This window comes from Chelonoidis abingdonii, chromosome 2 (genome assembly GCF_003597395.2).
Source record: "Chelonoidis abingdonii isolate Lonesome George chromosome 2, CheloAbing_2.0, whole genome shotgun sequence".
Classification (NCBI taxonomy): Eukaryota; Metazoa; Chordata; order Testudines; family Testudinidae; genus Chelonoidis; species Chelonoidis abingdonii.
In genome coordinates, this window is record NC_133770.1 from 80,449,474 (window position 1) to 80,475,496 (window position 26,023).

Below are 26,023 nucleotides of genomic sequence, written 5' to 3' on the forward strand. Positions count from 1 at the left end.
AACCACTAGGCGCCCTAGGCGGCCGCCTAGTTTGCCTAAATGGTTGCACCGGCCCTGGGTGCTCGACAGCCAAGCAGGGGGAAAGATTCCTTTCTCTCTTGAATCCTGAAGAGTTCAGCCCACTATTTAGCTCATATATTGGATGAGTTGATTTGGCTTGCTATTGGGGAACTACTGTACTGGAATTGAAAGTTTTATGTGCATGTACTATAAGGAAGAAAAACAGCTCTAACAAATTTCCTGCATCATATCTTGCAGAAAGCAGAGTCTTAGATTTTTTTGAATGTCCAGCCAGAGTAAGTTATCTATTCATAAAGAACATAACAGCGGCCATACTGGGTCAGACCAAAGGTCCATCTAGCCCAATATCCTGTCTTCCAACTGTGGCCAATGCCAGGTGCCCCAGAGGGAAAGAACAGAACAGGTTATCATCAAGTGATACATCCTCTGTTGCCTATTCCCAGCTTCTGGCAAACAGAGGCTAGGGATACCATCCCTGATTATCCTGGCTAATAGCCATTGATGGACTTATCCTCCATTAATTTATCTAGTTCTTTTTTGAAACCTATTATAGTCTTGGCCTTCACAATATCCTCTGGCAAGGAGTTCCATAGGTTGTCTGTGCATTGTGTGAAAAAAATACTTCCTTTTGTTTGTTTAAAACCCGATGTCCATTAATTTCATTTGGTGGCCTCTAGTTCTTATGTTATGAGGAGTAAATAACACTTCCTTATTCACTTTCTCCACGTCAGTCATGATTTTATAGACTTCATATACAGATTTCATATCCCGTTAGTTGTCTCTTTTCCAAGCTGAAAAGTCCCAGTCGTATTAATCTCTCCTCATATGGCAGCCATTCCATACCCCTTATCATTTTTGTTGCCCTTTTCACAGCTGTAGTCATATAAATGTTTATGATTTACAATATTTAATTAAGAGACATTAGGATAAAATTTGCTGCTATCAAAATGTGCCTATAATTAAACCCACAAAAATACATTATCTTTAATTCACCTTCTGTTCAGGTATTACAGCATGTGTATATTAAAAAAAAATCATTCACAATTTTGAGATCCCCTCAACACTGACACAGAACAGGCAAGTTAAGGATAATGTTTCAGACAGTTATTAAACTCTGAGGTTTCTTGGTCACTATACCCTTAACATTACGTTAACACAGTTTACAGTTATGGGCCAGATCTTCAGCTTTCCCAGGTCCCTTTTCAGTGTACTTAAAACTGCCTCAATCATAAAACTGACTGTTACTACAGAATAGGATGTGAATCCTCAGTTAGCATAAAGCCAGCGTAGCAATTCAGCATCGGGGCACAGAGGGATGGTACCATGCAAGAGCCCTAATGGGACAGCTACAGTAGGCATAACTCAAATCAGCCTAAGAGCTACTCCATGTTACACTTTGAGGCTGCTTTGACCCTCAGTGGCTCCAGGACTGGGGACACAAAAAAGGTGGCTTAGAGCCTGCACTCTCTGCTCAAATGTCCCAAGCATAAGCTTGGAATGGCTGAGGATCTAGCCCATTATTTACTTTTAAAGCCTCCAATCATATTAGCATTGACTTGTAAGAGGTGGAAGTAGCAGTTTCCCATTAAGATACAATTACTTGTCAGTTAGAAAAAATTCTGAACAGGAAGCATTTTCTTGTAAATTTTTTTCATTAAAATGTTAACTTTCCACAAAATGTAACAATATAGTATTACAGTATTTTGATAACAGACTACGAAAGAAAAATTAAAAACCACAAAACAAGCAAATTTCATTCAGTGTTCAGAAAGATTCTATCAACTTGTTTTGACTTGGTTTTACTATGCAGTGAGGACTTCATAGAAGAGCTAGTGTTAGAAACTAACCTTGGATCGAGTGATCATGAGCTGATTATCCTTTCATTTGATTTAAACTTAATCAAAATCAGCTGATTAACTATGACCTTTTATTTTAAAAGTGCAGACTTTGGGAAAATAAGAGAATTAGTTAAAGAAGTCAACCGAAAAGTTCAAGGACTTAAATGCAGAGGAGGCTTGGAACTTCTTCAAAATCAACTTCTAACAGGGCATTCTGAGTTATTAGTTCACTCAGCAACCTGTCACTCAAATCCTCACCAGTATACATTAATTGGGACCTGACTGAAAGACAAGTAGTTGGCAAAGCCTGCCAATTAATTGAGTAAAGATACAGCTCAGGGGCTAATTGGGTGGAAGAAACCCCTGCAGCTGAGACTATATAAGCAGACAGGAAGGAAGTGCTAGGGAGGAGAGTCGGGAGCCTGAAGGAAGGCAGGAATAGACAGGACTGGCTGCTGTTAATACTCCGCTGTTTCCCCAGAAGCAAGTGAGGAAGCTGGCTACTGACTGTAAGCAGTATGTAAATAACGCTCCAGGCTGTGGCCTTTTGAAGGAATATAAAGCACAGTGGTGTTTAAGATGACTTGGAGTTGTGGTGGTCAGTCACTGAGGCTGGAAATGACTCTCAGGAGACTGCCCTATGACAACTATACAGAAGTTATCTGAAATTTGCATCCCAAGCAAAGAAAAAAGCTTGTAGGGAAAAGCTCCACACCAGCTGGAAGAATAGCAACCTCAAAAAGATTATTAGGAGTAAGCTGAGAGTTTATAAGGAATGGAAAAAAGGGTTGATCAATAAAGAAAGCTACATCTGGAGGTTAGAAAAATCTAATTGTTAGAATTGTTAAAAATCAACATGAATTAACTCTTGCAAAGGGAATTAAAATAATCTTTTTAGTTTATATAAAAACAGAATAAGGAAGGGTAGAATTGGGCTACTATGCAGTAAGGAAGGAAATTAAAGATAATCTAGATATGGCTCAAACGAAATGAATTCATTGTGGGCTTTCAATAAGGATGATAATATGGAACATGTGCATGAAGGCACTATAGCTGATGAAAGAGTGTGTGCAGAAATGGAAATTATTGTATCTGAAGTGGAAGAAAAAGAGATCTTAACGTGCTCAGATCAGGGGTCTGGATAATTTAGATTCCAAAATACGAAAGAACTGGCACATGAGATTGCTAGTCCAGTAGCAAGGATTTTTAAAAAAGTCTGGGCTAATCCCATATGACAGGAGAATAGCTAATGTCAGACCTATATTTAAGAAAGGTAAAAAACGTGATCCAGGCAGTCAGAGTAGCAGGTGTGTAACTAGTATGTAAGGCTTTAGAACAAATTGTGAAGGAAAGAGCAAGCTCGTGGGAGAAAAAACGCTAAAGGAATGTAATACAACATGGATTTACTAAAAGTAGATCAAATCGGACTAACCTGATCTTCTTTCAGAAAATAAATTATTTTAGGTAAGAGAAATGGAATAGATCTTATATACTTGGACTTCAGTAAAGCATTTGATATAGTACCACATGAGAAATTATTAGTTAAATTAGGAAAGATGGGGATCAGTACATGATCTGTAAGATGGATAAGGAACTGGATAAAAGGGGAGAAGGCCATGGGTTATGCTGAAAGATGAACTATTGGACTGGAGGGAGGTTACTAGTGGACCTCCTCAAGGATTGGTCTTGGAAACAATCTTTTTCAATATTTTTGTTAATGACCGTGGCACAAAAAGTGTGTGCGCGCTGATGAAATCTGCTGATGATACTAAGTTTGGAGGCATCGTCAATACAGAGGAAGATTGGAACATTACATAGGAAGATCTGGATGACCTTGAAGACGAGTGACAGAAATGGGATGAAATTCAGTAATACAAAGTGAGTCGGGAACTTAGGGTCTAATAAGGAGAACTTTTGGTTGGAGGGAGTGATAAAAATTTAGCAGTTTGGGTGGTGTGGCTTGTGATATATAGAAGGTCAGATCAGATGATCTGGTGGGTACTTCTGGCTTTAAACTCCATGTTACCGCACTAAACAAACCTAAAAGCTATTTAATGCAAAGCTTTCACAACATACCCTGAAGAGATGCATTTTTGTTCTCAAATATTAACAACTTGTATTTTCTAAGAAATATTTTGTAATAAAGAAATCCAAGTACAGAACCTGCTTTTTAAAGCTATTACAATATTCCCTCCATGGACTCGTTTCTGATATTTTGGACAACAATATCTTTACTAAGTCTTCACAGGTTGTCAATAAGTACCATATGCAGCATCGAAAGAGAAGCTAAGCTGTTTAAGCTAAGTTAGTTATATAAGCAAGCTCAAGCTCCAATTCAGGAAAGTAATTTTATCCAGCAAAGTACTTAAACACGTGATTAGGTCCTATTGACTACAACAGAACCGAAGCACATCCTTAAGTGTTTTCCTGAATTGGCAACCATGCTACTAGGTAGTACAATCTCCTGACTGATAAATAAGACTATGTCTAGTTCAGTTATTGTAAATGCAAATTTTTAGTCCCATCCAAGTCTGATGAAAATATAATAGTATTCAGTGGAGTACTGCATTTATGACTACATACAAAATAGACATTTTGCTGGAATACATTTTTTAAAGTTTAACTGTATTACTTTGTTATTAGTCTATGTGGCCTTACAAAATTGTAAATTATGCTTGTTTTGACCGTTTTAAGTTAGATCTTCTGTACTTCATTACCTGATATCAGAGAGCTGTAGCTGATGAGTGAGTTCATCTTTTAAACGGTTTAGTTCTTCCCTAAGTGGTAAGCTCTTTCTCAGTTTCTTTACTGCACTTTTTTCACTATTATCTAACCAGGAGCTGTAAAAAATAAAATATATGGCTAATCAAGACCATTTTTCTCAAGCACATTGTACTGCTATTTAAAAATATTAATGTCTACTTTAAGAAATACGTCAAGTTATCAAATCAGGTAACATTTAAAAAGAATGTTTTCTTGAAAAGAGTAAATCTATTTTTAGTGTAACATTTCTATTATAGTATAAAACAGATAAGTCACTGAATCATGGTCCCACAGCTCTAGCTCATGAACTTTTTAAAAACAGCATCTTAAGAGATTTAATGGATAAAACATTTTGAAATGATCTAGTTTATCATCATCATAAATCATCATCATCTTCCCATTATGCCTTTGGGATTTAGGGCAGCGATGAAGCTCCTCCATCCCTGACTGCTTCTGGCAAGTCTTTCAATGGTTCCCTAGCGGTGCCCCAGTCTTCACCATGTTGTTTTTGGGTGGCCTCGTTTTCGCTTGCCTTCAGGTGTCCACTTTAATGCTATTCTGGTGATGGAATCAATTTCCATCCGAAGCACATGGCCAATCCACCTCCAGCGCCTCCTGGTAATGATGGTGCTCATATCTGCTTGGCTGCACTGTGTGACTAGGTCTTGGTTTGAGATTGTAGGGAGGTGACGCATGGGAGAATCATGAAGGATCAAATGCCCTCCTGGCAGCCGATCCGGGCAGGGAGAGGAAGGGGTGGGGCCAGAGCCTCTTTTAGCCACATTGCCTGGGATGCTACCAAGTGCAGTGCAGTGTCTCAGCTGATGGGGAGAGCACCTGGCTGTGGCAGCAGCAGTCTGCCCCCCACCCAGGCTCAGCTTCTGGCATGATCAGAGTCGGCTGTTACCCCTAGAAGCTGAACCTGGGCATGGAGTGGGCTGCTGCTGGTCCCTGCTCTGGCTTAGTTTCTGGGGACAGGAGCAGACTGAGTATGCTGGGTGTGGAGGGGGCTCTGACTTGCTCAACTGCTATCCTGGAAGCTAAGCCTGGGCAGGAGGTAGCCTGCTGCTGCCACAGCCAGGCACTCTCCCAGGAAGCAGCTGCACTGCACCAGGCAGCAGCCAAGAGTGGCTCTTTCCTGCTCCCTGCCCAGCTCTGGCTGCCAGAAAGAGTTGGCACAGCGGGTGGACAGAAATCCCCCCAACAGGTAATGTTGAGTGGGAAGGGGGTGGGGAGAGCACGGGGGCCTTGGGCTGGGGTGGAGACACGTGGGGAGATCCAATGTCTCCCCTTTAGCTGGTGTCACCCTCCCCCAATACTGGGAGGGCACCAGTCATCATGAGGATTTTTCTGAGGCAGGTTGTATGGAATAAAGAGAGTTTGGGACATGTCATACTCTGTCATTCCCCAGCATTCTGCACTATAAAGTAGTATTGAAAATACACAGCTCAGATAAATCTTGAGTTTGGTTTTGGTGTTGTGTTTTGAAGACTTCCAGAGACTGTATTTGAGCTCCTAAAGGTGTTCCTGGCTTTACTGATTCTGTTCCGAACCTCCTGGCTTGTTCCACTGTTCTGGCTGATGGTACTGCCCAAGCATGTGAATATTTCTACATCGGTGAGAGCACGATCCTCTATCTGTACTGCTCATGGTGAGCCAATATTAAAGGTCACAATATCTGTCTTACTGCGGTTGATTTTCAGTCCAATCTGCTGGCTGAATGTGTTGAGTCCATTTTTTTCTTCTATATGGTGTTGGGTATGTGATAGGACAGCGAGATCATCTGCGAAGTCCAGGCCTTCAAGGGACGAGAAGAGTGTTCATTTAATACCTCGACATGTCTTTTATTGTACGCTGCATTACCCCATCGATGGCAATACTGAAGAGGATTGCAGACATGACACATCCCTGATGTACTCCTATTCTGACTTCAAAAACTGAGCTCACTGTGATCAACACTACATGTAAAGTTGGAAAAGAAGCTTTTGATGATGTTGATTACACAGAGAGTGATTCCATATGGCCACAGAATACGCCATAAGCTGGTCCTTTGAATGCTATCAAAAGCCTTCTCAAAGTCTATGAAGTTTATGTAGAGTTGCTGCAGCCATTCTAAGCATTGTTCTATTATGTTTCATAGACTAAAAATCTGGTCTGTACATCCAGGCCCTTTTGAAAAACCGGTTTGTTCTTTTCTAAGAATGCTATCAACTGCCTCTGATATATGCTGGATTATGATCTTACACAATACCTTTGTCTGGCATAGATAAAAGTGTGATACCATGCCAGTTATTACAATCATTGGGTTCCTTTCTTTAGTATCTTCACTATAACCCCATTGGTCTACTCATCTGGCAATTCTTCCCTTTCCCAGACAGACGTAAATAGAGGGGCCAGGATAGATGCTGCTAACTCAGGATTTACCTTGAACAATTCCGCATTCAAGTTATCCTCGCCAGGAGCTTTTTCATTTCTTAACCATTGGATGGCTTGAATGATCTCTTTCTTAGTTGAAGTGTCTGTGTTGATATCAAGATCTTCTGCCTCCTGAATGTTTGCTTCCTCTATAGGTGGCTCCCTGTTCAGCAATTCTTTGAAATGCTTTGTCCACCTCATTTCTTGTTCTTTTTCTGTTGTCTGTAAGTGGTCTTGTTTGTCCCTGATGAGTATGTTTGTTGGTGTTTCCTGTTTGCCACTGATAAGCCATGTCATTTGGTAGACGGTTCCTTGTTCACCATGAGCAGTTGCATCCTCTGCTCGTGTTGCCAGGTTATCAATATAATGTCATTTGTCTGCTCTCAAAAGGCGTTTGACCTCCTGGTGTGCCTTGCACTACTTCTCATAGTATTTGTCTTTTAGCTTCTGGGATTTTGTGTCTAAAACTTTTTTCTTCAGGGCTCTATGGTATTCCATGTGTTGAGTGTAATCTACTCCTTTCGCCTCTTCTGCTTGTAACCTAGACAGGCTTCAGTGCTCTGTTTATAGATTGTTGTTGTTTTATCCCACTTCTTGTTGATCTCCTCATTTGCATTCCCCTCCTCTTCATCAAGGTCTGAAACCTGTTCTTCAACTGCAGAATGAAGGCTTTCTGTATTTCAGGGGATTTTAGCTTGTCAACATCATAATGTTGATGTCCCTTGTTTGATGGACCCACACTTCTCAGTTTTAGTTTGATGGAGGCTGTCACAAGGTGGTGGTCGCTGCCAATATCTGCTCCCCTTCTCACCTTCACATCTGTCAGTGAGCGTGTTGTCATTTGCCATTGATCATCCTATGGTTGATCTGGTCTTATTTCTGCCATTTGGAGAACCGCATGTCAGCCTGTGAATTTTAGAATGTTGAAATAGGGTTCTGCTGATAACTACATCATTCATATTGCAGAAAACAACATCAGACTCTCCATTTTCATTCATGGTGCCACACTCATATCTTCTCATTGCTCTGTCATTGTTTGTGTTGTCCTTACTGACCTTGGCATTCAGGTCTCCCATGATGATAGATAGGTTGTGGTGTGGTACTCTATGCCTGTAGTGCAAGGTAGAATTTCTCCTTTGCTTCTTCATCACTGTCATTTGTTGGAGCATAGCACTGAATCAGGGTGATATTGTGTTTCCCTTTCCATCTGGCTCTCATAAGTCTGCTGCTGATTGATTTCCACTCAAGCAGGGACCGCTCCACTACCTGTCCAAAAAGATGGCAACAACCTCAGGAAGTCATCCATCATCCTGGCCAGAATACAGCAAAGTTTCTCCCAAGGCTGTTGTTAATCTTCCTGATCCCATCCATCTGTTCTCACTGACACCCAGGATGCATAAGTTGTAGTGTCTCTTCTCTGCTGTAACTTGAGCTGGCTTCCCTGTTTCGTACATTGCCCCTGTGTTCCAAAAAACAAGTTTTGTTTTTGTCTTGGTGTTGAGTACTTCAGTCTTCATGCCAGTGGCTTCCTTTTGGCTTTCATCACTGGCAGCCATAAGGTCTGACTCCTGAAGGCCATTACACATAGTAATGGTTGATTTCTCTGCCGCAGTTTCTGTAACATATTTTGTTGTTTACAGGACAGGGTTGTTAGCCCTGTGCCTAACCCCCAAACCTGGAGGGCCAGAGTGTCTGGCCCCTTCCCTACAGACCAGTCCAGCATGGTCGAACCTGCTGGAGCAAAAAGTCCTCGCTGACCCACACTCTGGGGATTGCTAGAGCATGAAAGCTGTCTCACCACGACAGGGCACAGACAGCAGAGGGCAGTTGGCTGATAAAAATATTAAGTTTGGCCACTCTTGTAGCAATGAAATGTGTCCAATCTCTTTCCCAAGTCTTTGTACCAACTATGGCATGACAAAACAGTGGTCTGACACAGAAGCTCCATCTGTGTATGTTGATATCAGGGATCATTGCTCTCAATACATCCAGAGAATGCATCAATTTACTGTGAGTTACTTTAAAACTACAGTTATCCTTCACTGGCAAAGTCAGCTACAAGTTGAAAGTCTTGTGAGCCCTAACAGTACAGAATGAGTTTAAGCACTATGGGAGTATTATCATGCCTCAATTAACCACAAAAATCAGTTTCAAGAGCCACATGATGAGGACATGCTCATTGCACTACAGCAATATTGATACTGTACATTTAGTTAATTGCTCTGAAAGGATGGAAGTAGAGTGATGGGAACTATCCCATCAGACCTACACCACCATAGAAAATGCAACTCGGTCTTGATGTGAAGCAGGACTAGCCTTAGGGAAAATAGCACCCTGGGTGAACTTGTATTTTGGTGCCCCTGGCCCCTGCTGCCTCCCTGGGCTCCCCACCCACCCCCTCATTGCCCCAGCCCCCGTGCCTCCCTGGACTCTCCACAATGGGTCAGCAGCCCAAGAGAAGGTACAGCAACAGAAAGGCACCAGAGAGCTGTGGTGGCAGGGGAGCATGGTGACCAGAGAGCCCCAGAAAGCAGGGAGGGAACTTGAGGAGTACAGATAGTTTGTTTCTGTGGGAAGGCAGGGGTGGAGTAGTGACATGGGGGCTTCAAAAGGACAGATCTTTCCCCACACCCCAATACTGAGCATTCCCAATATTCAAATGCCCCTTCCAACTCCCAGAGAAGGGAGGCTATGCGGGAGCAGGGAAGGTTAAAATGCAAACACTCCAGTGCACTGGAGATAGCTAGGGTGGTTGGTGGAAGGGTCACTCTCGAAATATCTCCAACCCCCTGCACTGACACCTCCCTTTGGAATGAACGAGAGAAAAGGGGAGCCCGAGACCTGGGAAACTGGGTGCTCAGTGTGTGGAATAGGGGAGTGGGATCTCAAAGACCTGGGGGACACCCTGAGAACTGGGGAGAATGGGGAGCCCTGTGAACTGGGAGGCTGGCACCTTGGGGGCAGAGAGAGGGGCTTCCTAGGAGCTGTGGTACAGGGAGGGTCCCCCTGGGATCTGGAAGCCCTGGGAGGCCCTCAGAGCTGGGACATGAGGTCAAGAAACCACGTCCCACATACTTACTCATTTTTTTCTCTTGCAATTTCAGCTCCCTTCCTCTCCCAAACCAAAAGAGGCCAGCAACTTCTGGTTCCCATTGGCCGGCTAAAATGCCACACTTACCTTCTATTGGGCAGCACTGCTTTCATTCAGGCCACCCATGGAAGGAGGAATGGCCCAGGCTGGGACAGTCCCAGAGGGTGCAGGGGAAGAGCTCATCAGCTTGCAGAGTCAGAGGTGAGACTGGGAGGTGGGCCGGGAAACCAGATGTGGTGGCAAGCAGGAGGTTTCTGCTCTGGTGCAAGGGGGTGGGCGCTCCTGTCATGCCAGGCTACACCCCGCAGGCAGCAAGGGGGAAGCTGAGACCCTTGCCTCTTCACCATGATACTCTCCTGACTGCAGCGGTTGCCCAGGTCGCTCACCCCTAAGGCCTGCCCTGATGTGAAGCATAGGGTATCAATTCTGACTCCTTTAAGGCCAAATTCTCTCCAGACTTATCAGAAGCACTGGAATTTATCAGGAGGAGCTCCCTCTGGGATCTAATGGCTCAAACTGACATCTGTGATCATCTCACATCCTAGTCAATCGTGATCCTCACTGAACCAGGACACAGCAGTCATGCCTACTTGTGATGGATATTGTATGACCACATCCACCTTTTTTAAAGCTGCAGGGGCCCTTCTCAATCTGAAAGAGAAAGGGAAGCAGACAGAAAACACATCACACAACACATGATCCAGAAAATGTGCTGGGAAGTGTGCCATTGGTGCTTCAAAGATAAAGCGCAGCAGTGATGTACACTGTTTTCACATGAGGAGGAGCAAGGCCTTAAGAGCACTGAAGATGCCCTTGCATTAAGATCAATCTATGAAGCTCAGTGATGTTCCAAAGGGAATGAGACATAAGTGACTGAACCTGCTGAATGCCTCTGATGTACCTGTAAGTGAGAACTTGAGTTCCTCAAAAGCTGTGCACCAACTGCCACACAAGCTGCTCTAAAACCTTTGGTAGTATTAGAGAGGCAGCTCTATTACTCTAGCAGTTCTGAGGGGACTGAAAGACAGAGGCCTGAAGACTGGTGTGGTTTACATGAGCAGCTCTAAAACAACTGTCAGATGTCAGTGCCTCTGAGGACTAACACAAGGTTGTGGTGTGTTTTATTTTTAAATTTAAGGAAACTGACACCAGAGTCAAAGGATATAATACAGCGGGGGGAGAGATATGAGGGGTGAAATACTTTGATACCTCACATGAGCTAGGATGAACACTGAGGAGTAGAGGTCACAGTTCTAGGGTTCCTTCATCATTGATAACCATCACGAATGAACTGAGTTCTGGAGCATTTGGGTGGGGGTGGGGGCAGGAGAGGGAAACAGGGCAATCTAAATATCTAAGCAAGGACAACGTGAAGTGAGCCCAACAGCACAATTTCACAACTGTGGGTGCTTTTACCAGGCCCAATGAACCAAAAGAGAGGGATCTGTTGAGTGTGAAATCTCAGGTCTTAGCAGTTGTGTGCAGTGCACATAAATACAATTAAGGCCACATCTACAGTATTAAAAATAGCCCATTATTTTTGTGCTGCACAAATGTGAATAGCAAAATGCAAATATACACTAGTAATACTAGAGCATTATTTTACAATCCTAAAATAACATGAGATAAAAATTATTCCACTATATCACATTCCATATTTTAGTGATATTTCCGATATGAATGTTTTCAGATGCCACACCTTTTAGGAACTTGTTTTCTGAGCTGAATCCACACCAGTAGCCAATATTTTGTCCTAATTGTGACTGCTGTGTCACAATCATAGCATTAGTGTTCATGGTAATTGTGAATTTGAATAAAGCTCACACTGAGGCCACCCTGCAGTCGCAGCTCCTGTCCTGTGAAGCTTAGCTTGGCTCTGCTTCCCGCTACAAGCATTGTGACCTGACACATATTGTCACAGCACCACTCAGGTTTGGCCCATCCATCCCTCCACAGATGGAGACAGAAGAGCAGCCATGCCAAACCTAAGGGGCACTATGACCACACAGAACCCCCTGCAGGCTGCCTGTCTTTGCACGCCATTCAGCCGTCTGGCTGAGAAGCTACTAATCCAAATCCCTTTCAGTTTAACAAAACATTCAAGCGTAATCCAAACTACCAAAAAATCAATGTCTTCTCTGGGCCCTGTGCTTAACCCTTTCCTGGAGTTTCACTGCCTTTCCTCGGGTTCTCAACCACTATCCCACTGAGTCTAAGTCTTCCCCTGAGGCCTCTAGCCTCCACCAGTATCTGGCACTTTGGCTCTTTGCAGCAATGACCCACCTGCTTCCTGTGGCGTTCTCCCCAACACTGAACTCTCTCAGTCTATTTATAAGGCCCAGGTGTCTGCTCAGTTATCCCTGGATTTTTTTTGGCCCTTCTCTGGTTGGTAACTATCTAATTTCCACCCATGTGGAGTGAATATACCCAACTGGCCTTTAACCCTTTCTTAACAGCAATGGGGATTCAGTTGCTCACAGGAAGGTATTTTGAACTGTAATTTTGGTGTAACTTCAAGCAGCAGATGGATTTCTCAGGGCTTGCCCACGTGGAGACAACACTCTGGAACTATTAGGGCACAGTAGCAGTCTGCATAGCTAGTCCGTGAGCGGTCAGTTAATGTGTTGTAGATTCCTACATGACAAGCCAGAGTGTTAAGTCTCAGTGTAGACATGTCCTAAGTCAACAATGTATATTGTTTTCTAATCAGAATATAGATTGAGAGGAAATGTGATCTTTACTATACACACACAAAAAACCCCTCAAAACAAAACAGTAAATGATAGCTGTAATATTGGTCAGAAACCTGGCAGAGCTTTTGCTGTAACTGGAAAAATATCTGAGACATTCAAAAAATTAAAATCAATTATTTCTAAGAGATACTTAATGACCTCCTTTACTCTATTTACCCTTTTAAACTATTTCAGCTATCTAAATTCCCACTATACACAATTGATTGATTGCAGTTCCTTGTTTTTACAAGAGCAATATGATACTCCACCACTAAGAAAAAGTACTAAACTCAAGCATGAAAATAAAACAGATACAAGAAAAAGGTCCCCCTTCAAATGACAATTTAGACAAGTTATGAAGTAATCATAACTGGCACATGATATAGAAGAAAAGTATGTACAATTACACACAGACAGAAAACAAAAACTCATGTACAACTTATATCCGTTATGTGTTTTACAGTAGTACAATGACCTTATGTGCTAGGTATCATGTTCTCTGTCCTGAAGAGCTTACACTCTAATTAGTTTGGCACTTGGCATAAACACCACACCTTTTGCATTGTTATATTCAAGGGAATAAAAAATTGAATTGTATAATGCTGTTTTTGTTTTAATTCAGTCATTTTTTAAAAAGTGTCTCATGACCAGCGTTTATTTCTTCAGAAATTAGTAGTAAGCTCATTCAGGATTACTAAGAATATTAAGCAATTTTCGGCAGCTGATTTCTCAATCACAATATAATGCATTTAGTGTAAGCTAACTGCATATATTAAATTGCCAAACCTTTGGATATTTAAGACGATGTCCTAAGGCTGAAACAGATGTTAGACGCTTAGACACAAAAAGATGATAGGCACTGCAAAAACCACACTATACAGATACAGAGCATTTTTATAGGGGTCTATAACATGGTGCCCAATTAATGTCTTGACTTGTATAGATTTAAATTTATTATTTTGTGTTTCGAAAGCTTTAAGTAAATTACAAGAGAATTATAACATCTGAAATCTATTGATTCCCTTGATGAATCTACAGTGGAATTCCACAGCAAACCAATGAAACACTAAGATTAAACATTCCTTGCCCCTTTGCCCATCGTTCACCAGAGTCTATGATTACTGCAGTTGCTCATTTGAGCACTGGTCAATTACATCATTATAGGGCAAGGAACAATACTTGGAGGGAGTGATAACAATTTAGCAGTTTGTCAAAAACTCAACCTATTTTACCACTATTAAAATCAGACTACACCGCTACCTTGATATAACGCTGTCCTTGGGAGCCAAAAAATCTTACCGTGTTACAGGTGAAACCACGTTACATTGAACTTGATTTGATCTGCCAGAGCGCATAGCCCCACCCCCCCAGAGCGCTGCTTTACCGCGTTATATCCAAATTCGTGTTATATCGGGTGGGGTTATAACGAGGTAGAGATGTACTTAATCTACCATATATACTCACTCATTAGCCTGTTCATTTATAAGCTGACACCCCAAGATGGTTAGGTAAAAATAGCAAAAACTGTATGACCTTTTCATAAGCCGACCCTATATTTTAGAGGTTGGTAAACTTTGGCTCCCGGCCGTCAGGGTAAGCTGCAGGCAAGTCGGGACGTTTTGTTTACTTGGAGCGTCTGCAGGCACGGAGCCCCTCAGCTTTCTGTGGCTGCTGTTTGCCGTTCCCAGCCAATGGGTGCTGAGGGGCTCCATGCTTGCAGACGCTCCAGATAAACAAAATGACAATGCATTAGATATTCAGTTCAATGATTCCACAGAATTTAAAATCATCAAATTTTGGTGTAGACCCGTTTATAAGCCGACTCCCGCTCTTTGATGCGTCACTTTTTTACCAAACATATTCAGCTTATGAACAAGTATATACGGTATATTACAAAACACTAGTTTAGTTAATAAAAACCTTTACCTACATTAGAGTAATTTCCACCCTCTGGGCTTGTTCTAGTTCTTCCTCAGGATCCTTGAATCCAGTAAATGAGTAGTAAGTCTTGTCCCATTTGATAGGCCTGTAAAACGTCCCTTTTACTTCTTTGTGAGGCTGAGAGTTCACGCTTTGGACATGCTCAGTAGATAAGCTGCAGGAGTTGAGAATGTCCAATACTGTGCTTAGTAAGTCCCTGGTGTGCAAAGTAAAACTGACGGCTCGAAAACCTATAAAACGCAACCCTCAAATCAATTAATATTGTATTCAACTGAATAGCTGAGCTTTTAGATGCATTCACATTGTTTCATTCTTGTCTTAAAGCTAAAACAAACCATACATGTATAATATGATAAATTTCAAAGTACTGTAGATTTCAAACTATTATCATGGCAGAAGGCATCAGAATATAGTTTAATATTTACAACGGTACAAATCCAGAGCCATAACTACTAGGATATTTCAACTATTTGGCTCAATGGGTGAGTCTGAAGCTTATCTGCAATTGTGACAAATAGAAAAATAAAGATGACAGAGGTGCAAATGCTTCTACTGCTTTAACTCCAACAGTTTTGTCTGAGAGCCCTTTATGTAAGATTTATTAACAAAAAATACTACTTTGGATTAAATATACTGTAGACAGGCAAGGATCTAAAACTACTTCACAAACAGTAAGCCTCAACACCTATGAAATTCAAGAGATAAACATTACACATATTATACAGAGGTGTAAGCTAAGGCATAAAGATGTTAACTGACTCGCACAGTGTTACAGCCAGTCAGTGGCAAAAGCAGAAACAGAACCACATAGACGCAGTCCCCCCTGTTCCAACTACTAAACAATCCCCCTTTTTTCTTATATCTAAGTGGCTCAAATATACCACTATTTTTCTCTGCAGGCTAGTATGATTTTCTTCTTCTAGCAGAAGGATCACTCAAAATTCATTTATGTGAGAATTTTCTGACCACTAGAAAACAGAACATGAATTAAAATACAGACTAACATTTCATTAGACAAAACTGTAAAAAAATCTGAGGAAAATTCAGAGACAAGCATGCCAAACTTGCCAGTGAAGCAAATATTAACTGAAATTTACAAACTGCACTTTAAAACGTACCCCTGCTACTCTAGGTCATTCAGCACTTCTATAACATACTGAGAGTCTACATGCTACAGCTGGACCAAATAATGAGAAAATAATGAGAAAATAGAAGTAACACTCTAAACTATCTTCAAGTTATACACAGACAGCTGAATTAAAAAGGACTGATATCTGGCAAGTATTTCAGGGTATTATTTCAATTTCATTGTAAGATTACTGACAGAACTCCTAGTTACATTTAAACCCATTATAACCACTCTCTCTTAATAAAGATTTTCTATTAGAAAAATGTGTAATTACCTGGGATGGCCTTTAAGGGCCTGATCCAATGCCAATGGACATCAATGAGTATTAGATAAGACACTATAAAAGGTATGAAGAGTACAAAACTATGGAAAGGATTTTCAGTATTTAATTTTGCATGAGAGATTATCAGATAAAAAAGGCACCTGCAGCACTGAAGGATTCTTGGACATCAGAAGAGTTTTGTTCTCTCTCTCTCACATAAAAAGTGAGTTGAGTTGGCTTAAAAGACTTAAATCCTGGTTTCTGGAGATTCTCCAAATAGCCATTTAACCTCTTAAGAGAGTTTTCATTGATTTCCTGCACAAAACAAAATAAGAGCCATTGTAAATACTTAATTTTTTCCGCTTTCTCAACATAGCATATTTATTTAAAAGTAGGCTAACAGTGTTAGTTTAATAAGATACAACTAAATTTCAAAATATTAAACATAGTTCACAATTCCATGAAAACACATCAATGTATTTCAAACAGAAAAGTGACTGAGTAATTTTATTAAAAAATTGTCTTCACTACATGAATAGCTGACTTGATGGTAGATAAAGGTAAACAGAAGTTAAAGCATATAGAATGTTCAAGATAGCTTCCAAAACCAGGTAAAAATTAGGTTTGATTAAAAGTAAAAGGTAATTTTTGTGAAGGCTGTCACACGTTTAAAAAAAAAAAAAAAATGGAGTGTTGCATTAGTTCTATGTTTTGTATGGATCAAGACTCCAGATTGTCAGAATAGTGAAAGGCTGATCAGTGAGTTTGGGGATATACCTTGTCCAAATTATAAGAATCTGCTGGACATTATCTTGTTAAAGTTCTATTTTCCTAATTACCAATATCAATCATGTTAGTTCTACAAATGGTAGATCAATCTCTGACAGCGCAAAAAAGCTAAACTAATAACATACTTCCATTCTTCATATACCACATAAATGAAAACACCATTAGAAACAAAAATATATTTTTACCCTTTCTCTGGGATGCTGGCCAAAGAAATCTGGATGCACAGCAAAATAGAAAGGTCTGAGAGCATTGACGGCTTCAGCCCCTGACAGAGTTCTTGCCTGAAGAACCCACTGTAGCAATATTTTCTCCAGACACAACCTAACAAGGTAATAAAAGCTTTATGTATTAAAGTAACCTCCAAATGACAAAGTAATATAAACTACATTAAAGAAATGTTACCAAAACGGTGCAAACACTCATATGAAATACAATCACTTAAAAATAAGCCATACTAGAAGGCTGGATTTTGTCCCATGGGATCTACAAAATCCTGTTTAACCAGAACAGGCCTACTGTGTTACAAATATGGTTGATGCTAATAGTTCTGATCAGTGGCATTCAAAAAGTGGATTTGGAGAAGATAAGGGATACATGCTGCAAGTTCATTTATGAAATCCTCCATATAAATAGCTCTTTTAAACACTGGTGATTGGAACAGTCAGAGATACTGAGGGCTGCCATCTTGGAACTGTTTCTCAAAAAAGTCAATGCCCAGAAGTTGAAGGTATGAAAGTAGCTAAGAAGTTTAATATTTGTAAAGCACTTTGCTATTCTTGGATGAAAAGTGCTATAAAAACAAAGCATTAGTTCTGGGCTAAAAATAACTCAGTTACTTACCTTCTTGTAACTGTTGTTCTTTGAGTTATGTTGTTCATGTCCGTTCCAATTAGGTGTGCACATACTGCGTGCATGGCAGCTGGAAGGTTTTTCTCCTAGTGGCCTCTGTCGGGTTGGCCCGGGTGGCCCCTGGGGTCGCACCTTCATGGTACTCAATATAAGGTCCTCCCTACCCACCACCCCCTCAGGTCCTTCTTGGTGGCTGCTTGGACAGATGGGTAGGAGGGCGGATATTGGAATAGACATGAACAACGCATCTCGAACTCAACAGTAACGAGAAGGTAAGTAACCGTTTTTTCTTCTTTGAGTGCTTGTTCACATGTCAATTCCAATTAGGTGGAAAACCAAGCCCAAATTTTGGAGGCGGGGTCAGAGCTCAAAGGTTCACTGATGTAGCACTGCTCTACCAAAGGCTGCATCATCTCTGGTCTGCTGGGTAATAGGGAATGCGAGGCAAAAATATATATTGACGATCATGTCGCTGCTCTGCATATTTCCTGGGTTGGAACATGCACCAGGAATGCAGCTGATGAAGCCTGTGCCCTCGTGGAGTGAGATAGACAGAGCTGGAAAATAACGTTTGCGACATTCAGGCACAAGGACCACTCATGGCTGTGGAACAACCTGCTGAGATAGTCTGCCAATTCATTCTGTACCCTGGGGAGGATCGAGTGAGCTATGCATAAAGTCCCACAGTCTAGGGGGTTCCTGGCACAGGGGAGAGGAGCATGCACCTCCATCTCTTTAAATAAAACATCACTGTCGCGTTGTCTGTCATGACTGATACACATTTCCCCTCCACACGAACTTGGAAGATCTGTCATGCTAGGAGGAGTGCTTTCAACTCTCTGATGTTGATGTGAAGGGAGAGCTCTGCCTGGGACCAGAGACCTTATGTCCTGAGGTCTCCCAGGTGCGCCCCCCACCCCAGTGCTGACACATCCATCACCAGCAAGAGGGACAGGTGAGGTCTGGTGAAGGGAAGCCCCGCACACCTTACCTGCGGGTCAAGCCACCACAGGAGGGAGTTGAGGACTGGATGAGGAGAGTGACGATCTTGTCTAGACTGTCCCGAACCAGGCGATACAACGAGGCTAGCCATCCCTGAAGAGGCTGAAGTCTGAGTCTAACGTGCTGTACTATATAGGTACAAGTGGCCACATGTCCCAGAAGTTTCAGACAATTCCTTGCTGTGGTTGCAGGGAACCGTCTGAGGTTTTGAATGCTGTCACCCAGGGACTGGAACTGTGATTCTGTGGGGTACACTGTGGCCTGTGTGGAGTCTAGTACCACTCCTATAAGCTCTATCTGCTAAATGGGAGATAAGAGCTGACTTTTTGGGCATTGAGAACAAGGCTCAGTTCATTGAAAGTTGCTCTTATGAAGACAAGTTATGCCTCCACGAGCAGCCCTGGATTACCCAGTTGTCGAGATACAGAAACACCTGTGCCTATCGCTTACGTAGGAACACAGCCACAACTGCAATGCACTTGGTAAACACTTGAGGAGCCGCTGACAGGCCAAATGGAAGCACTGTGAATCTGAGGTACCTTCTGTGGGACAGCATAATCTAAATGTGAAAGTAAGCATCCTTCAAGTCAAGGGTGGCATACCAGTCCTCTGGATCCAAGGAAGGGATAATGGAGGCCAAAGAGACCATGGGGAACTTCAGTTTCTTCATGAACTTGTTGAGATCTTGCAGGTCTAGGATGGGCCTGAGGCCGCCTTTGGCTTCCTGTTTTGGGAAATACAGAGAATAGAAGCCCCAGCCCTAGCCTTTCAGCTCCAGAGGAACCTCTTCCACTGCCCCCAGCGACAAGAGTGAGTGCACCTCTTGTATGAGGAGTTGCTCATGAGCATGGTCCCTGAAGAGGGACGGGGAAGAGGGGTGGAAGGGCAGAGAATTGATGTGACTATCCCCTTTCTACCATGAGTACCACCCAGCGATCTGATGTAATACAGGCCCCCACAGGGAAGAAAGGGGACAGTTGGCATGAGAAGGTAAGGTGGTATGGATCCAGTGTCCAGACTGATGCGTCGCCCCAGGTGCATCTTCATACGGTCTGCTTCTGGCCAGCAGACTGCTTTGCCTGACCAGAGCCCTGGCCTGATGAAGAGGGGGGCCTCTTTCTGTTGTTTCTACCTGACCCGCGGGAGAAGTCTTGCCTATTTTGAGGCTGGTATAAACAAGGCGGGAGGCTGCAGCTTAAAACATTTCTGCTGGTTTGCTGGAGTGCGGAGGCCCAGAGACTTGAGGGTGACCCGTGAGTCTTTCAAGGTATGAAGCCAGGAGTCTGTTTTCTCTGAAAACAGGGCTGAACCCTCAAAGGGGAGGTCTTGAATTGTTTGCTGGACCTCATAAGGAAGCCCAGACACCTGTAGCGAGGTGCTCTGTCTCATGGCTATACCCAGTGAGTCTGCCACATCAAGGGTTGCCTGAAGTGAGACTCAGGGAAACCAGCTTTCCTTCTTCCACTAGAAAGAATTCTGCCCTGGAGTCCTCTGGCAACAACTCTGTGAATCTGGCCATCACTCTAAAGGAAACGAAATACCTCTACTCATTCCACTTTGCCGTTGGTGGCAAAGAGACTGGAGTCTGCCACGTCTTAGTGGCCTCCTGTATGGTATGTATCAGAGGCAGGGTGATACGGGAGGGACCAGAAAGGGCAAGGATGTCCACCATCGGGTCAGAGGACTCAATCACCTCCTCAGCCTGCGTGCCCACATTTTGTGCCACCCTGTGCATCAGTTGTTGGAGCACCCTCCTCTAGGGCTGGGGCATTTGATGTGCACACCACTACCTTGTCAGGTGGGAAGGATGACGAGGGGATCTCGTGGCACAGCTGGTACCAGTGTGGCCAGGGCTGGTGTCGCTGTCAGTGCCCCAGCGAGCACAGCTGACATTGATGTTAGAGGTACAGCAACTATCTGGGAGGCTGAGGGCGCATATGTCGCCGACCTAGAATAGGACCAGTGGCTCTGGCCCTGACAGAAGGTCCAGGGGTCCAAAATGGCCACTGTGCAGGGGGCTGTCACTGACCCGGCCATGGTCTTGGTTGGAGATGGTATCCTTGTCTGCGGGACCTCAAACTCCTGCTCCTTCTGAACCAGGAGCAGTAGGACTCTGTTTCTGACTCCGAGGACTCTGTATAAGACAACCACGGAGGAGCAGAGTGCGTCTGTGCTGGAGAGTGGCATCTAGAGCTAGGGGACTGGTGCAGCTCCCCTACCTGCACGCTTGTTGATGGCACTGGTGATCAGTGCTGAGGGGATGGCAATCAGTACGGCGTTATCGCTGGTTTGCCCCTGGATGGCGCCCAGGTCTCATGGGTGGTGCTGAGACTGCTGCAGGCGTCCTGTCCTATTTTGAGGTGTAGGGGGGAGACAGTGCTGTGAGAGCGATCAGGTCTTCAGTTGCCTCGAATGCCTACAGCATAGACGGTATTTGCAAGTCATGATTCTCCCAGATAGGGGAGGGGAGGAGGTCCAGACTCAACTGGTCCTAGGGAGAGTCAGGAGTCAACGCAACGTTCAATGTGGATGCCGAGCTTGTGTGGCCCAACGCGGGTCTCACAGTGGCGGGCTCCTTCAGCACTGCTCTTGGCGTGGTGGAGCATCCCCTCACAGGTTCTCTCTTCTTGTGGGGGACTGGAGAATGAGAGTATGTGGAGCTCCTATGAGGAGACGCCTGCCAGTGCCGAGAGTCTCTGTTGGAGTCCTTTCTCAATGCCGACTCATGTCCCAACAGTTTCAGGGCACTGCGCCCTGGTGCTGAAGTGCTCAGCGTTGGCTCTGCTGAGCTGGAGTCCGAATGGGCATGCAAAGAAACCTCAATTAGCAATACTCTGAGGTGCTGCTCCCTCTCTTTTCGGGTCCTCAGCCGAAAACCTCTGCAGATTTTGCAGCGCTCCTTGAGGTGGCTTTCTGCCAGACACTTCAGACAGGAAGCATGAGGGTCACTTTTTGGCATATGCCTGCCACAGCCTATGCAGGGTTTAAACTCTGGAGACTAAGGCATGCCCCAGTACTAGGGATAAAAGCGGGAGTGTGATGGTGTACCCTATGAGGCTTTATGGAAATATGCTTATGAATGTATATATGACATAACTGGAATATGTTTTATGCTAAACATACCATGTAACATCTCTCTGTAAAGGTTATGATCTACTGAATACATTCCTCCTATTTGTATGCATGTGTCGTTGTATTCGAAGTTATGAATACTGGCTGTGTACTTGCTTGATTTCTAAGTAGCCTTAGTGAAACATTTGGTCAGCTTCTTAGGAAAGGAACGTGCAAATCAAGAAGCACTTAAAGGACAATGAATCTTGGAAGGCTCCAATCCACATAAGAAGTCTACCTGAAGACATTCGGGATATCATGTAAACAATGTCTGCTGTCTGTAAAAACTGAGTCATGTATGGACATATGACTTGCCCATGTGACTCCAAAACTCCATCTTGGAGCTGGACTTTGCATAGGAGAGAGGAGGGGGTCTCCACCCACAAGAGAAAGTCTATTTAAACCCCTGTGACATCCCTCCATTTTGTCTTCAGCTGGCTAAAGAGATAGCCTCTCCATCCCCAAGGGTACCTGAAAGAAACTGGAACAAAGGACAGTAACTAAGGGGGTGTCATGATTGCTGACCCAGACAGAAGGAGACTAGTCTGTAAAAAGACAGCTTGCTGGAATTCCTCCGAGGGTGAGTTTTATCTGTATTCAGGTTTTCTTACTGTAAGTTAAACAGACTTCGCGTCCTATCTTATTTTGCTTTGGTAAGTCACTTTGGTTCCTGTCTGCTATTACTTGGAATCACTTAAATCCTACTTTTTGTATTTAATAAAATTCACTTTTTACCTTATTAATTAACCCAGAGTATGTATTATACCTGGGGGGGGGGGGGGCAATCAGCTGTGCATCTCTCTCTATCAATGTTATAGAGGGTGAACAACTTCTGAGTTTACCCTGTGTAAGTTTTATACAGGGTAAAATGGATTTATTTGGGGCTTGGACCCTATAGGGAGTTGGGCATCTAAGTGTTAAAGACAGGAACACTTCTTAAGTTGCTTTCAGCTAAGTCTGCAGCTCTGGGGCATGTGGTTCAGACCCTGGGTCTGTGTTGGAGCAGACTGGCGTATATGGCTCAACGAGACAGGGCGCTGGAGCCCCAAGCTGGCAGGGAAAGTGGGGGTAGAAGTAGTCTTAGCACATCAGTTGGCAGCCCTAAGGGGGTTTCTGTGATCCAAACCATCACAGGAGGGAACCAAAGTGTGCACCCTTCACCTAAACCTTATCTAAAACTAACACTAACAATACTGTATATACAAACTATTTACATGAAGAAGTTAAAGAAACTAGGGGAATTGCACTTGCAGAGCAAGAGCCACGAGCATTCAGGCGAACTGTTACAGGTGGTAAGAAGGAACTGAGGGGGTGGCTGGTCGACAGAGTCCTACAGTGAGCGCAATGAAGGCGCGACCCCAGAAGGCGCCCAGACCAACCCAACGGAGGCTGCTAGGGGAAAAACCTTCTGGTTGCCATGCATGTGGTACGTGCACACCAAACTGGAATTGATATGAACGAGCTCTTGAAGAAATAATCATATTTCAACACAGAGAAAGCATCCCTTGTTCACTTCTAAGAACCACATACCTGTGGCTATTTTTAATCCTGAGCAAATTTACTTCATTTCTCAGGCGTATTCTTGTATAGAAGACAAAGTGATGTAAGGAAGTAGACTGGAGTGAAAGAAAATAAGCTTATTTGAAAATGAGAGTGCTGAAAGTGAGGAAAGATGCAAGAACCGGGGGAAGAAGAGGGATGTTGACAGATTTAATTTCCACCACAGATAAAGAAGATTGTTTAAAGTAAGATTTGAAGAGAGGGAGTGTTTGGATGAAGAAATTCTAGATAGATCAGAAAGCATAAGTTAGAGGGTGAGCTTCAACTGTGGACAGTTAAAAGAGAGAGTTCAAGGTTGTAAGAGCAAGTAGTGGGCAAACAGGAGATAGTGTGTCTTTAGTTTTAGAAATTTGTAAATACCGGGATTACAATTCTGAACTGATGTGAAAACTAACAAGATGCAAATGAATATGATATGGTTCCATTTCCTGCAGTGGCAGAGTTATAGAATCACAGCACTTTTGATTGCCCCAGAAGGATCTCAGGAGGCAGAGCTGAAGTAAGGGCAAGTTCTGACAACATTCTGGAAATGACAAAGAGCAGACTTGCATGACAGATTAGAGAAATGAGAGGAAAAGGCAAATTCTGGGTAAAAGATCACTAAGCTTTCTGATCATAGTACAAAGTTGTCTGAGTTGTTGTGTTAAATGAACAGGACAGCACACTTGTAAATACCAAGGGCAGTGTGTAAATAGTAAATGTTTAACAATGGAATTTTTCCTTCCTGACTGATCTCACATAGTATACTAATTAATTTACCATGAGAAGTCATTTTTCCTTCTATCAGCATTCACATTCAGTTTGAAACTAAGATGATGAAAAGCACTTCAGTTCTGTTCAGCGGTAAAACATTTTTAAATTTATGCAGTGTCTTTCATTTAAACTATAGACAAAAAAACAAAAAACAAAACACACTTCACAAAATTAAATACAAGGCAGACAAAATCATAGTATGGTCAGAGGTTGATAAACTCAAGACAGGCGAATAAATGAAAGATAAGAGGCATAATTGCATATCCTTCACACAGAAATGATGACCATATAAAAATAATAAGATAGCCTTATAAAACTCCATTCACCTGATTTCCTGGGGTGAGTAATTTTACTGGAGAATAAATTGTGATGAACATTTCTTTTTTTCTACTCCTACCCTATAAAAGAAGTTGGCTAACAGATTTTTTTTGTTTTTTTGGGGGAGGAGGAGGGGAGTTGGGTAGGAGAGTATGTGCCTGGACTGTTAAAATTATCTTGATAATTTTGCAAGGCTGAAATAAGATGACCAAAAGGGAGACCAATCAATCAAGTTTTACTGCACTAGCCAAATGCCTTTGCAAACAAACACTGATAGTCAAATCGCAGTTAGTTCAAATTTTATGAGATCTAGTAAAACCATTATCAACAAACCCAAGAAAGACAATCAAAGAACGTTTTACAAGCCAAGATCTGTGCAAATATGAATATTCTGAAAATCAAATAACTTAAGAGAAAGTCAGTGCAATATGAACCTAACAACCAGATGGTTTGGTCTTCGGGAGACATCTTTTCTTTTCTAAAATCATTAAATAGTGAGTCAAATTAAAACAGAACTTGCACAGATCCATAAGATTTTAGGGTCATCTCCAAATCTCTTACACATCACTTGGGCAGCAGATTCATTCATGTGAATACCTTTCCATTCAGCAATTAAAACAAGATCAGATATCAGAGTCTCATATGCATGTCTAAATCTTATTTTTAACAATTTTTTAAAACAAGTATTGAGTTCTCAAGTTGAGATAAGGACCCTGATCTTGTTTGTCAGTATCTCTAACACTTTGGTCAGGGTTTAAATTCTCCCCAAGTATTTCTCGGGGCTTGGTGCCAGGACTCCTGCAGGTTTGAAAATATTTACCAGAGCTCTGTTCTGGATGGCTCTGGCTGAATTTTAGCCCTGCCTTTAGTTAACAACAAAACAACTGATGAGGCTAATAAAAAAAGGGTAGGTCAATATATAAGATTCAAATAAATTTGCAGGGCTTGAAGAATCCATCTGACCATGACAAGCACAAAGTTTTCTCTGGTGAAGACAGGGAGCTCTTATAGTTAAAAAAATAACCTTTGAAATGTGAACCAAATGTAAACCAAAGCAACACCGTCTTGTATAGGCAGAGAGGCAACTCTACCACCTCTTCTGTTACTCCTAGTTTTGTTAAGAAGCAGAATAAAATTTACCAAGACTGGTCAGCTTCACCACTGTTATTCAGGAAAGAACAGAAGTAAAAGTTATCCCCTGCCATATACAACTTCTTTGCAGTAACCAAGAGGCTCTGAGGCAGTAAGAGAAAGATTTTCCCTTCCAGACATTCCTAAGTACTTTACATTTAATCAGACACAGCTAGAAGCTCATACAAAAGATAGTCTGAAAAAAAGATCCCTGGACAACACCCACACAAGAATGTCAGCACCCTACCCTTTCATAGTTGCTTGGCAAGGGGCCTAGGCTCCCTGTACCTAACCTGTTCCCATCTTTAAAAGTTATCT

General features: G+C 42.6%; 1 protein-coding gene across 2 annotated transcripts in view; it reads right to left on the reverse strand.

The window, feature by feature from the left end:
• Positions 1 to 26,023, reverse strand: part of TCAIM (T cell activation inhibitor, mitochondrial) — a 44,228-nt gene that overhangs the window by 13,974 nt on the left and 4,231 nt on the right. Inside the window, exons 3-7 of one of the 2 annotated variants that reach the window (XM_032784135.2) lie at positions 17,167 to 17,302; positions 16,354 to 16,507; positions 16,205 to 16,267; positions 14,791 to 15,031; positions 4,577 to 4,699 (exon numbers count right to left, since the gene is read on the reverse strand). In XM_032784135.2, the coding sequence (XP_032640026.1) occupies positions 4,577 to 4,699; positions 14,791 to 15,031; positions 16,205 to 16,267; positions 16,354 to 16,507; positions 17,167 to 17,302 (717 nt within the window). The remainder of the gene's footprint in view (positions 1 to 4,576; positions 4,700 to 14,790; positions 15,032 to 16,204; positions 16,268 to 16,353; positions 16,508 to 17,166; positions 17,303 to 26,023) is intronic. The other variant, XM_032784136.2, reaches the window with a different exon arrangement.